At 30.8% G+C, this 14,574-nt stretch overlaps 1 protein-coding gene across 2 annotated transcripts in view; it reads right to left on the reverse strand.

Annotated features, from left to right (window-relative positions):
• Positions 1 to 14,574, reverse strand: part of PrBP (Prenyl-binding protein) — a 39,222-nt gene that overhangs the window by 14,141 nt on the left and 10,507 nt on the right. The window contains exons 3-5 of one of the 2 annotated variants that reach the window (XM_085819933.1): positions 10,429 to 10,454; positions 10,138 to 10,263; positions 2,698 to 2,803 (exon numbers count right to left, since the gene is read on the reverse strand). In XM_085819933.1, the coding sequence (XP_085676059.1) occupies positions 2,698 to 2,803; positions 10,138 to 10,263; positions 10,429 to 10,454 (258 nt within the window). The remainder of the gene's footprint in view (positions 1 to 2,697; positions 2,804 to 10,137; positions 10,264 to 10,428; positions 10,455 to 14,574) is intronic. The other variant, XM_085819934.1, reaches the window with a different exon arrangement.

The raw sequence follows: 14,574 nt of genomic DNA on the forward strand, positions 1-14,574 counted from the left end.
CATTCCACAGTCTTTCTGTTACTGAAATATTATTAGGATTATCTACTTCTAAAAACGTTCTTAATTCTAAAAACTCTTTATCATCAAATATGTACTTCCTTATCGTGTTGCTTGATCAATAAATGCTCCTTTTCCTGTTCGCTTCCTAAGAATGGCATCAATTTTAGGAGTTCTTGCTGCTATTGCTGCTTACCTAAATTTACCAGTGAGATTTGTAACTAAATGAATCAGTTTAATTGCTAATAGCAAATATCACATCCATCCATACATTTATCTATTAATAGAAAATAACTATTTATTAATGTATACAGTCCGTAAATAAAAATAATAACTCAGCTTGTCATTAATTTATTTTAAGTCATTTTAATTTCATTTCAAATTCAAACTGTCCAACAAAAACTGAAGTCGGAGTCTACCTGTTTTTTAGCGACTCCAGCTCCGACTCCTTTTACTCCAAAATCTGCCAGACTCTGACTCCACAGCCCCGAGCAGAACCTCTAAGTTCACCCCCAAACACAGAACATCAGTATCAGCTTTCAGAACTTATGGAAGATCCCATCAAACATTTTTTACTATTAAAGAAAAGACGGCAAACTATGCAATTTTTTGCCAAAAATGGAAGTCTTCTTCAAACACACTGAGTTTGGTGTAACCTTGATTACACATGTTAGTTATTATTCTGGAGTAAAGAATCCTTTACTCAAGCTCAAAAAATGATCCATTAATTAAATTTTATTGATTTCATGCTGAAAAGAACTCAAAGATTTCATGCTGAAGAACCAAAAATTAAGAATGAATCCATATATTATTCATATACTTATTTTTAAACAACTTTTTAAAATGAAAAATAGGCGCTTTTTTCCTGCTTTCTTGAAAATCATACAATTTTTAAGGGGTTAAGAACATTCAGAACCCGTTTTGAATTGAAATTAAGCCGTTTCACATGATTATAAATGGCTGAATTCAACAAATTTAATCTCTTTAGCTTCAATCAGTATCTTTATTTTGGGATACCTCCATCAAATGACATGTTTCGTTTTAAACTTTCTTGTAATAATCCTAAACTGTTCAACGATTTTGGAATATTTGTGACTTTAAAACCAGAAGTGGTATTTTATTTAGTGGTATTGTCAATTAAAACTCGTTACACAATATTTATTAAGTTTTTCCCCCTGGTCATTTCAACTAATGGTCTCAAGTTAATTTTTAATACTAATCTAAAGTATAATTTAATGATTAAAAATTTAGTCCGGATTAATGGCATGCACAGAATTTTATTTTTGGACATAGGAGGGAGAGAAGTAGAATGCAATATTAAGATCCATACTTGCAGATTTCATAGGTTTACTATATTTTGTTATGTTCGCACTTTTAAATTGTCAAATTACACTTGTTAAAGTTGTGAAAGGTTAACAAAGAAATTATTCAAACCATAAAACAGGTTTTGACAAAAATACTTAAATTCCCTGACTTTTCCCTGAATATTTTGGTCAATTTTTGAATTCCCTGACTTTTCCCGGTTCTCCCAGTTTTCCAGGTAGCGTGGCAACCCTGTATATAGGACTGTAAGAAGAAACTGCTTAAAATAAAATAAACCTCATCCCCCCCTCGAAAAAAAAGCATTATTTTACAAATGATTTATTTATTTTTTCATACTGTCCTGATGACCATTAATTTACAGCTATGCTACATAACAGATAATTTGAAATCGATTAAAAGATAAAAACAAATGTAGATTTGTTGATACTACAGAAATAACATTGAAGAAAATTGAATTATGGTTCTTGTTTCAAAGTATTTATTTCAGATATATTACAAATTAATTTTCTTTAATTAAAATCAATTAAATTATATGCTATTCAATTTCCCAGTAAAATACAATTTTTAATGGAAAGAAATAATGGGGCAAATATTACGTTGATGTGAATTTAGAAAAACTGGCTTTGATACATGGCAAATTATAGCTAATAAAATACCCAAAGTTTCTATTACTAATATTCAATTTATTGGAACAACCAGTTTTCTATTACAAATGATCAGCTGGAAGCAATACTTTACATAAAGCTTATTGCCATTTAAAATGTGGAATTGGGAGGAGGTCATGTGCTGCCACATCAGATTTTTATTAACATATAAAATTAAAATTCTGTGAATTCTGAAGTCTTGTATTTTAAAATAAATGAGGATTACTTTACTTTTATGTTTTATACTCAAACAGCACAGAAAACTAAGTAAGCGAGTACATACGAAAAAAATTGTAATAACCTTTTATATTTGGAATAACATTCCAACAATTATACTAAAAATCTGCAATATATATGATGATAAAACATAAAAATAGTAGTCCATGATGAAATAAAAATTAATAAGCGTAGTAAAATGACACCATGGAGGGAAGGAGAAAGATTTTTGACATGCTACTATTTAAATTGAGTTTCACAAAGTTTATTTGAATTGCTAATGACATAAATGTAGCAAAAGAAGGAAAATAATATTCAGTGTTTTAATAATTTAAAAGCCATTCCAATATCTCTCATTAAAATAAAAACAGAAACTTTTCTTAGGCTTTTCTAAAATTCAGGATACTATAAGGGTGGAATAGTTAGGTAACATTATTCTTCCACTAACATGAACAATTTATAATTTCAATAAAAATGAGCAAACTATAAATAAATGAAAATTCATACTGCAACTTACTTTAATACATTAGCCGGCATCATCTGCGATTCTGGAGCAGCTTCAATCAGTGACTGCCAAGTATTCGTTGAGTTAGGTATCACAAAACCAAAGTCAAAAAACCATTCTGAAAACAAGGTAAATTTTAAATTAAAAAAAAAAAAAGTTACTATCTATCATATTTTTAATTCATATATATTAACCTATAGTATAAAACATTTTACTACCGCTTATTTTCACATAAAGCTAGGTCATTAAAATATATTGCACCCTAAATAAATAATAATAATAAAAAAGATAATATATGTGATACTACACAAATCCTATTTTCTAAACTTCAATTTGATCTTTGAACATAATATATAATATACATATATATAAAGATGGTTACCCTCCCAGTAATGCTATCACTTTAGAAATGCATTAAAAAGGCCAAATCACATTAAAGGTACAAATTAGGCAATTTGTTTTCTTCATCTAATGAGTAATTAAATAATGATATCAATATAAATAAGTCCGAAGATTGAAAATTGATCTGATAATTTTTCTTCTCACATTTTCAGCTGCTTCATTGTTTAAATGCTGATTTCCCCCGCCACCCAAAGAAAATATCAATATGGAAACGGAATAATTGCATATTTCTATATTGCTATTGATCTACAGTCAGATTTGATGCCAATATTTACATTTGACACAAAATGATGGCTTGTTAACAGAGCTTAGTGCTTTTCAAGTAATGAAATCACCTAACTTTTTAAACATACCTAAAAGTAATTTTGCCAAACATGATAGCACGATTTGAATTATTATTCTTATTATTGAAATAAACTGTTAAATCATATATGCAACAGAATGGGTTCACATGCTCCCTAATGATTAGCTCATACATGGAACTCCAGACCATTCAGGGATCTGAAGAGATGACGGTTGATCTTTAGATTATGGTAACTTGGCGATTTTTTGGCGAAAATTTGGCGACTAACTCTTCTACAGCAACTCTCAATTTTTTTTTCCCGCCGCCATTTTGTCTTCACGAAGTAAAGACATGTTTCTTTTCTTTTTATCTACTGAACAATTCTTCCAACAATCTACTAGCCGAATTACACTTATGCTAGAAATTTTATCTAACAAAACTGTTTAATCATGACAAATATTCACTGCAAAATTGGAAAAAAGTGAACAATACCATACTCCTTACGCGTTTTTCAAAATAACACATACACATAAACCATGTACACGTCGACTTATTTTTACTTCAAAAAACATCCCAGAATTACACAAAAATGGCATTGCGCACATTCTTCACTATATCCATGTACACTGCTTTTTTCTCATAAATTAGAAAAATTTCACGAAAATACATGACAATTTTCTGAATCTTTAAACCCGTTAAAAAGAACATACATGAAATTACCTAATAACGAAAAAGTATATACCCTTTCCAAATATGAACATTTCCACATATAAAATAAATAAAATATCCAAAAACGTTTACCTCTAAATCATCTATTATATTATAAACGTCACCAACGAATTCATACCGCAAGCATTACAAATACTTAGTGTCAAATATTTAAATTATTTCCATGCACGTTTACTTCAACTAAAACGTATACCAAATTCCTACAAACATAAAATTCACAAAATAACTATCATTTAATTAAAATATAATTAAATTCAAAAACACTACTTAAAATATAAATAAGCACATACATAAAATTAATAAAAATTAGCTTACAATCCTAATTACTTTAAACTAAATCATTGCTAATAACAATTTTCCCAATAATACCAAATTACTTTACTTCCACCTTACATTTAGAACAATGCATAAAAATAATATCCTCAAATAATTAAAAATACTAACTTACCTAATCTTCTTCAGAATCTTGCTTACATGGTGGATACACTTTTATTATGTATTCAATAAAATTATTGAATGATTTTTTCTGCGAATTTTTCCTCCAAACTTCCTCCGCTAAATAAAAAGCAAAGTTCTCTTTATCACAATGCCTCGGAATGCCGCATTTTATACCACTCCACGTGCCCTCTATTGTATTGGTATGTGCACCTGTTTCCGGATCTTTAAAATAATATTTGTGGTTCACAGCAAGATGTTTAAAACCTTCATCTTCCAAACATTCATACGATTTTTCACTTTAGACAGCGCCATACAATCCCAAAATTATTCAACCCTACTTCACACAACACACAATGAAGTTTAATACAAAATAATATACAGCCACAGATATTTTTCCAAATTCCCCCCTTTTTCGATTAAAGAACCGTAATTCGTCCATTAATATCACATGACATATCCCATGATCTCTCATTTCCCTCACACAAAATAATGTGTAATCGGAACTGAGTACTGCTCACATTATTACCAAAGTCACCTTTATCGCCTCCAAAATGTCGCCAAACTACCAGTTACCATATTCTAAAGATCAGCTGAGATGACAATCTAAAAGGGCAAGATTTGGTGAATATAGGGATGACACAAAACATTCCCCCATACTCAATAAGCCTTTAACATTTATCACTCTGTGGTGCAGATCACTAACATACTGGAAGACACAATGATTGGTTACTTTTGGGCACTTTGCTTCAAATTCTGCTTTTAAAACTGCCATTTGGGAACAGTATTTTTCACGATTTCTTGTCTAATTTTGTGGCAACAATTCAAAGTATATAATTCTTTTGTAGTCCAGCCAAGTACAAAGTACTACTTTTTGGGGATGCAGCTTCCCCTCTCAGTGTTACTAAAGAAGGTCCATTTGGCTTACCTCATGATTTTTTTATGTAACATTATTGTATAATATCCACTTCTTATATCCAATAATGAACCATTTCAAAAAAGGAGATTCTTTCTCTCTTCGAGCAAAGAATCCCATGCCAAAACTCAAGCAAGTATATTCTGCTCTGTTAAAGTATGGGGTATCAATACATTGTAGTACATTGTACAAAAATATTTATCTCCTATATTCATCTTCATGCACAATATTTTTCAACTGATGATGTGCTGTACTGTTTGGAATATTTAGTTTGTCTGATAGTTCCTGAACTATATAACATGAATTTTCAATGACAGCTTCTTTTAATAGGTCCTTGTTTACAGAGGATAGTTAACCAGAGTGGGCATCATCTTTCAAGCTGAAATTTCTGCTCATAAGCATTTTATCGAAACCCAAACCACTTTTCAACTGTGTTATCAGAAACATCATTTTGCTCATATTTAGCACAAATTTTGTGAGCAATATGACTGGCAGTTTTTTTCTGTTTTAATATAAAAGAGCATAATACAACTAAAATGAACTATTGGGTTTTACATTCTTGGCACTCCACTATAAAAAAAAAAAAAAAAAAAAAAAATATGCCACAAGAACAATGCAATGTGAGCCAAAAAAGACTGTATTTAAATAGCTGCCTCACTTGAGCAACAGTGAAATAATTAAACAAAAGTGCGATGCAATCTGAAAACATGACAGAACTCTCTGTATGACCCAATAGAAGTTAAAAGGTGCTCAAAAATTTCTTATTATTTGAAGAAGGAGAGAAGAAATTAAGATACATGTTATGCAGCCAGAATTAACATAGAAAGCAAACACAGTGTTTGTTTTTCATGTATAGATGATTAGAACAAACAAATTCTACACAGATCCATGCTTTCTGTATGTCAAAATATTACTCATAAGTTCTGAATTCTAATTATTAGTAAATTATTCAAGATGCCTCCTTCAGGTCATAATTATGTATGTAATAAGATTTTTTTTTAATTATTTTTTTTACTTCAAATATGTTTTTTTCCAGGATATATTCAAGTGAACACTGATACTTATAAGTAGTACACATGGTCTACTAAAAAGAAGTTCATTCAGGCCCTTCAATAACATCTCTCATTGAAATTTTCATTCAAATTCATTTCTTTACAATTTTCAATGAAATCAATTATCCATAACCTACATCCAAATATGAGATAGTGTCAAAAAATATTAAAATCTTATAAATCATATTTTTGTTTAAAATAATGAATTCTCATATTTACATAAGTTTTGGGTATATTATGTAATATCGGTCTTTGCGAGATGACAGACTTAATATTGGCAGCAAATTAGTTAAGAAAACGTAAAAGAAAATTCCTTGGAACACATTCTTATTCAATTTGTAACCAAACTGAGATTTATTTTCAGCTGCTGAGAAGAAAAATTAAGCACAGAATTCTGGAATTTTGAAGTTTTATTGATAGATATAAAAATCTGTAGAGAGCAAACCTGACATAATGTGACAAATATGGCTAGCAAATACCGGGGACTGCAAGCAAGAAAAAACATCATGTGAATTGCAACCTACATATTTTGACTGGCAAATACAGAGGATTGCAAGCAAGAATGAAACATCATTTGAATAGCAAAGCAACCTATATATTATAGGCAAGCCATATTGTGAATTTAATAGGAAAATGTGCAGTAGAACAGCCACATTACATTGTTTTGATTTTGCTGAAAATTTATATGTTTATTTCTCCATATTCACTCAGTGACTTGTAAATAGTACAACACGTACTCAATCTCCGCAAAACAAATCATAGGCATCAAGACTGGATGCAGTTTCAGCATTAAAATCTAATTATCAGTATATTAAAGAAATCCAAATTCGAATTAGTACACCTAATAATAAAAAAACCAAATGAGAAAAACTTTGGATATTGATATCGCAAAACAATCAATCAATGAATTCTCATATTGACATAAGTTTTAGGATATATATAATAATATACCCAAAACTTATGTCAATATGAGAATTCATTGTTTTAAACAAAAATATGATCTATAAGATTTTAATAATTTTTTGGCTGCAAGCAAGAATGCAAATGGAGAACTGAAACTACTGAGAGACCAGAATTAAAAGAAGAAAACTCCATATGGAAAAAAAAAAAAAAAAAAATTGTGACAAACGTAATGCTATTTGTGATGTACTAATCTCTGAATTCTCTCAAACACATACAATTTACAATGATTACTAGAGGATTTTGAATTATTTTTTCAATTTTAAAATATCTGACATCCAGTTTAATGAATGCATGAAAAGCATATGGACACAATATCAAAATATTAACTTTAAACATTTCAAAGATTAAATTATTCATTTTTTTTTCATTCATAAAAGAAAATGCTAATTCTGTTGACATGTACAAATTATTAATTGCAGGTTTGCAATCTACATTTCTGAATGCAGAAACAGCTTTAGACAATTCCTATTAGCAACACAAGCACTGTATGATCATTTTCAGTTTTTAAAAGAGTTGTAAATTAATTAAGAAATTGCTTATCTCTACTGCATTTAAGCTGATTGTCAACAATGCCTATTGAAAAACACATTTGGTTATTAGATCATGAATCTCTAATTGATAAATTAGCAAAAGCTCAAGCATGAAAAGTTCCCCTTTCATTCATGTTATTTTATATTGAAAATTGGAACCAAACATCATCATTTTCTATAAAATAACTGACAATAATTGTTAATCAATTTAAATCAATATATCACTAAGCACTGCTTTAGAAACAAAGTTTATTACTGTTAATACTATACAGTAATATGTTCTTAATGTTTAATAAACATACAGACTACTACATTATTATACATTTTTATTAATAAACTATATTTTCAAATAAACCGTATACGTATCCACATTATTAATACTTTTCATCAACAACTTAGGATGTGTGCTAGAGTAAAAATATATGCATGCTCACACTAAGGTGGTACTGAAAATATTTACGAGAGTTCAAAATTGAATTGTACTTATGGCCACTTCAGTCCTAGATTCACCATTTGCCATAAGTACACATATGGAATATGAAGCTATCTGTCAAATTTCACTGTTTTTGATGCCTTTATAAAAATAACAAAGTGTTAATTAAAGTGTAAAAGTATAAAACTAGAACAGTTTTCATAAAAATTATGAAAAATAAAAAAATAAAAAATTATGTATTTGGTTTATGTAATTATGGCAAAGCCTTAAGGGCTATCTGCCTAAGGGGAGAGATGCCTTTGTGGAGGACTTTCTAAGGGAACTGGCTCGTATACACATTACACAAGGGGTAAACCGTAAAAATGCCTATGCAGCCAGCCCATTTGTGGGATTCAAACCCCAGACCAAACTATCGGTGTCCAGCAACTTTACTGCTTGGCCGCTGGTGGGCCTGAAAAATTCGGAAAAGTTAGTGGACATGTGAAAGATCACTTCTACAATTGCATAATATAAAATGTAGCAAAAATTAACACAAGCTAAATAACACAAATCTTGTGCTGAAAACTTTCTACAGGAAAAAAATTAACAAAAATAAATAAATAAAAACTCGCATTTAAATTAAAAAAAAAAATCTGAAAGGGTTTAGATTTTATTGATTGCACAAAAGAGTCTTTTTAAAAATTTAATATGGTTTATCAGTAGGGATTCTCGATAAAGATGGCCCAGGTTGAATACCGAAACATTTTACACGATATTAGATAAATATACATTTACAGTAACATGAGAACATTATGTATATCTTCTGTATATTAAAAAAGTGAAAAATATGTAAAACATATTTAATGTTATTAAGATATAATGCGATATTACAAATAATTTAAAGTTATTTAATGTTCAATGTTAGATAGATCACAAATATAATTTTATTTAAATTAATTAGATTAGAAAGAAAAAAATAAAATTTTTACATGCCTCCATTGCTTTTAAACAGTTTAGTTTGCTAATTAATAACAAACAGATTAAATATAACAGAATTTACATTTTTCGAAATGGCAAGAGACTCAATGAAAAGTGAAACAACACATTTACAACTGACCACACAAAATTGCATTTCGAGACTAGTAGCCCTTCTGAGTTAATATTAATAAAAAAAAAAAAATGATGATGCAATATATGTGTTGCATCATCTTTTTTTTTTAACTTAACTGATTTGGAAGTGACACAAAAATAAGAGAAAGAGACCATCTTCACCAGTTCAAACCCCTCCTAAAAAAGAAACGCATTTTTCTAAAAAATCAAGAACAATTTCTAGGATTGCTGCAAAAATAGCAAGAAAGCAGAATACTGAGTAGTATTATTTGCAATATATAGGAAGCTACTGTATGTTCAGAAACTTTGGCCACAATCAGCATAAAACAAAAATAACAGAATTAAAATTGTGTCTTCCCCTTTTTCTTTACCCTTTAAGAATTAAGTCTTAAAATTTTATTTTCTCCAAATTAATAATTAACAATACCCAAAAGAAGATATAGGTTCTACTCACAGTTAAGCTACTAACCTTCAGAAATGTATACAAATGTGTATGAATAAAGGGATATTTTTTAATACGCAAACAAAAGAATTACAATTACGAAACATGTAAAACGGATCAGAACTATAAAAAATCAAAGCTGCGTGTCTTACAATAAACAGAAAAATTTTAATCATACCTTCTAAACATCTTCCTTTAAATAACACTCGTTGCTCAAGGCGAAACTTTTCCATTGGCTCAACAGATGAGAAATTGATTTCTCTGGATACTGCTCGACACCGTAAAATTTTTTTGGGTACTCGAGCTAGAAGAATAATTTACTTTAATATACAACATGGGTAAAGAAACTCAATCATGGTAATATGAAAGTAAATGTAAAGAGTCAAATGAGATATAGAACTTAAAAAATATTTCTGGAATTATATTTAAAGATGAAAACATAAAAAAGATATAATAGAAAAACACATACCTTCATGTTCTACATCCGGCTTGGATCTAAAAATATGTACACAAAATAATGCTTCAATAATCAGAATAATGCTTTAAGCATAACAAACATATTTTACAGTAATTTTCTGCAGTTAAATATTATCATTATATGCAAGTTCTAACCTTGAAACATTTTTAGTAAAGGGCATTTCAGCAAAAAGATAATATTTCTGAAATCTTAATCAAAATAATCTACCTTACAATCATGTAAGAAATCACAGAGCATAAGAATACAAGAAAATAACATTTTCTAAAGCCCACTGTTATTGTGTGTGTGTGATTATGGCAAAGCCTCGAGGGCTGTCTGCCTCAGGGAAGGGATGCTTTCGTGGAGGACTTTCTAAGGGAAACTGGCTCGTACACACCTTACACATGGGGAAAACCACGAAAACGCCCATGCAGCCAGCCCGTTCGCGGGATTCAAACCTCGGACCAAACTACCAGTGTTCAGCAACTTTACCGCTCGGCCGCTGGTGAGCACTACTGCTATTGAAACAATGCTTTATAAAATGTACACCAATGTCCAATAAATAAATCTAACAACATATACCTTGCACGAAAAAAAAAAGAGGGCTAATTCTATACTTCCTGTTCTACTGAAACGATTATTGAAATTGCGTTTTCCATGTCTCGAAGATTGACTTAAAATATATATTAGATTTATATATAGCATTTTTCTAACACAGGTATTTTGACACAAAATCTTACTTTTTCTGAAATATCATACCAATTTTTTTCCACATTTCGATTCTACAACTCTCAAATTATGCCTAGATATTAAATTTTGTAATTTTTGGTGAGATATTTAAAAATTTATCTTGATGCACTTTTTCAGTTTGTACCCACATTTGACATTATTATCACTTATAACAAATATGCCATTTTTCAAAACATGCCAATATGTAAATTCAAGTAGATTTTAGAAAATTTCGAATAAAAATTATAATTTTTGGCTCTATTGTACAATTGGGTGCCCCTTCGATTGGCGACAAATTTTGTTCAATTTTGGTGATGAAACCACAGTTCTGGTTACCATGAGAATTTTAAATTGGTTTTAGCTTCTTCAAATTTTTTTTTTTTTTTTTTTTTTTCCCAAGTGAAAACAGATTGATGTGTGCATGAACAAAGTCAAAGCAGCGCACAATGCCGAGTTTGTGCAATTCTCTGATGTCTTTCAAGTGAAAATATATTAATGTGTACATGGACACTGAGCTTATGCAATTCTTTCACTTCTTATTTTGATTCTGTGTAGCGGCCATCTTGAAATGATGCCTTCCTGGCATCAATCTTGGCATCAAAAAAGAATCGCAAAAAAATACAAGGGGCAGCCAACTGTAAACATTTACATAATTTTTTGCTGGTATTCTTGGAAATACATCTACTTTACCCTTTTCACGTGGGCTCGAAAAATAGTTGTGTTCCTTCACTGGGGGCTCTTCGCTCAGCTGTTAGGGAAAGGGGGTAAAATTTTTCAGATCGAGTCTTAACGAGGAGGTGATTAGTGCTTTTTTGTTGGCAGGCAGAGAAACAGTCAGCATTTCTTTTCGGTCCAGTTCCAAAGCTCTAGGCGATAGAATGAAGAAGTATTCTAATCGCTTTCACACTGCAGATAGATGTATCCAGTTTTCCCACGAAACATAATTTATTGTTCTATTTTCAGATGAAATGTTTTATGCTACAACTAGACAATTTTGTTAATTTTTTGGTTAAAATAACTACCGTAATTTCCGAAGAAACGCCGCGGCGTTTATGTGTTTAAAACTTAAATTTTCAGTGTGTGCGGCGTTTCTACCCATGCAGCGTTTAGGCGCACTAAAAATAAAATATTTCCTATGATGGTCATTGTACATAGTTTGGATGGCCTTGTCATTGTGCATAGACTGGTGCTGTTCCCACACGAAAGACCACTCAGTTGCTTTTTGCGAACGTTATTTTGTTTACATTCTTTCCCTTGAACGGACCTACATGCCTTATTCACCCTAAACGAGATCTCAGAACAATAACATTCTTCCCCCTTTCAAATCAACATTCTCATCAGTTCGAATAGTCTCTCTCCTCTGTTATTCGATGAATCTTCCAGGACCCATCCTCTCCCCACCCCTGCCTTTTCTGCAATTTTTTTCAAAGGCGGACACGACTCCATTTGCTCGCAATAACGAACTCTGACGTATTTCCCCTTCAGCATGAATGGATTTTTCTTGGCATTCTGCCAGATACAGATCCCATCAGTTTGGGTACAAGTACTTGTTGGATAGTTTTTAAGTAAGAAGGGAGCGGAAAATTTTTGAAAATGTCCCTAAACGGCACAAAAGCTATACTGCCAGTTTTAAGCTTAATGTAATTTCACGTGCTGAACAAATTGGAAATCGAGCAGCAGCTCGAGAGTTTGAAGTGGACGACAGATGTAATCGGCGTTGGAGAACTGAAAAAGAACTTCTTAAAAATATACCACAACAGAAACGAGCCAAAAGAAGTGGTACTGTAAGGTGGCCAAATCTAGAGGATGACCTTACAAACTGGATAAAGGAGCAACAAGGAAAGGGAATGGCAATTTCGACTGTAAAAATTCGCTTACAAGCAAAATTTGTAGCAAAACTAATGAACATAAATGACATCAAAGGAGGTGTAGCAGATTTATGAAAAAAAAATATATATATATTTCTGTGCGTACTAGAACAACAGTCGGGCAACAATTACCAATGGACTGGCAGGATAAAAAGTCATCTTTTCTAAAATATGTGATAGCTATTATTGACAAAAAAAAAAAAAAAAAAACCTTCTTCGGTCGCAGATAATAAATATGGATGAAACGCCGTTAGCTTTCAACTCTCCTGCAAACAGAACTGTTGATGAAACTGGTGCAAAAACTGTATCTATGTTTATGACGGGGCATGAAAGAACGTCATTTACATGTGTGTTAGCTTGTGCTGCAAACGGTGACAAGCTAAAGCCGATGATCATTTTTAAACGAAAGACTATTCTGAAAGGAGATGGTATGTCATATATCAGGACTTATGTTGAGTTTTTGCATCTATACGGCCCACGACGATGTCACGCGCAATTTAATCTATTGCAGCATTTACGCTGATGCGGCGTTTCTGTGTAATTTAATTTTTTCCCCGCCATTTTTCTCGACTGCGGCATTTACGCTGATGTGGCCTTTCTTCCGGAAATTACTATTTAAACTTGCACATAGGTTATATACTGAAAAATAAGCGAAGTAATCAGAGTTACCTATATTGACTTGTCACAGTATAGAGAATTTAGTGATTTAAAATATTCAAACATATCCTTCAAACAATATATTTTTCATTTTAAGTATTATAATTATCCTGATATTGAAGAGCAAATTAAATACAGTTTAATTATTAGAAGTGTCATTTAGAAAGCATTTTCGAGTTTCCAAATGAGTGTTATTGGATTTACACTTCTGTAAAATTCATTTCTGAAGAAAAAGAAATTGGTAACTGCGTTTGTGCAGCATTGAATCATTAATGAACAACACTAACAAAAATTTAATAATGCACAAGGTAAGAATTTTTTTAAATAAATTTTTCTTCCATGTGACGTTGCAAATAGCGTTCCCAGGCTTGATCTGCCTTCATATCAGGGATATAAGATCTTTAATTTTTTTAACTGCTTCACAGTTTTTGGTTCAATAAAGAAATGCAGGAGCAAACGCTGGAGGTTGAGAAAATAATATTGAATTATTATTGAATAATTATTGAATACATTGAAACTTGTTGAGTTTCAATGTATTCAATAACAAAAATTTAGGTTTACCACTTAGAGATATTATATATTGCTTTTACCTTAGAATAGAAGGGAAATAATTGTTCGTCGATTTATATTGTTGCTGCACTTTTTCTTTAAAAGCAAAACTGCATATTCAGGAACCCATTAAAATTTTAAAAAATAAAGATTTTTGTCGAATGGAGAAATATTTCTTCAGTTTTTTATGATCTACATTTTCAGAATGCTCAAATCGCCTTTGAGGTATCAGATTGTTATCCGAAATTTTCAGACCTCAAGCTTTTTATTGTTGCTTTCTTTCGGAGTAATGAAGCTCGGAATGAAGATTCATACTGAGTTGATAAATATTAATAAAGAATCATACTGAGGGTTA

Source organism: Stegodyphus dumicola, chromosome 7 (assembly GCF_044657685.1).
Source record: "Stegodyphus dumicola isolate Sdum_Otavi_A_Nest chromosome 7, ASM4465768v1".
Lineage (NCBI taxonomy): Eukaryota > Metazoa > Arthropoda > Arachnida > Araneae > Eresidae > Stegodyphus > Stegodyphus dumicola.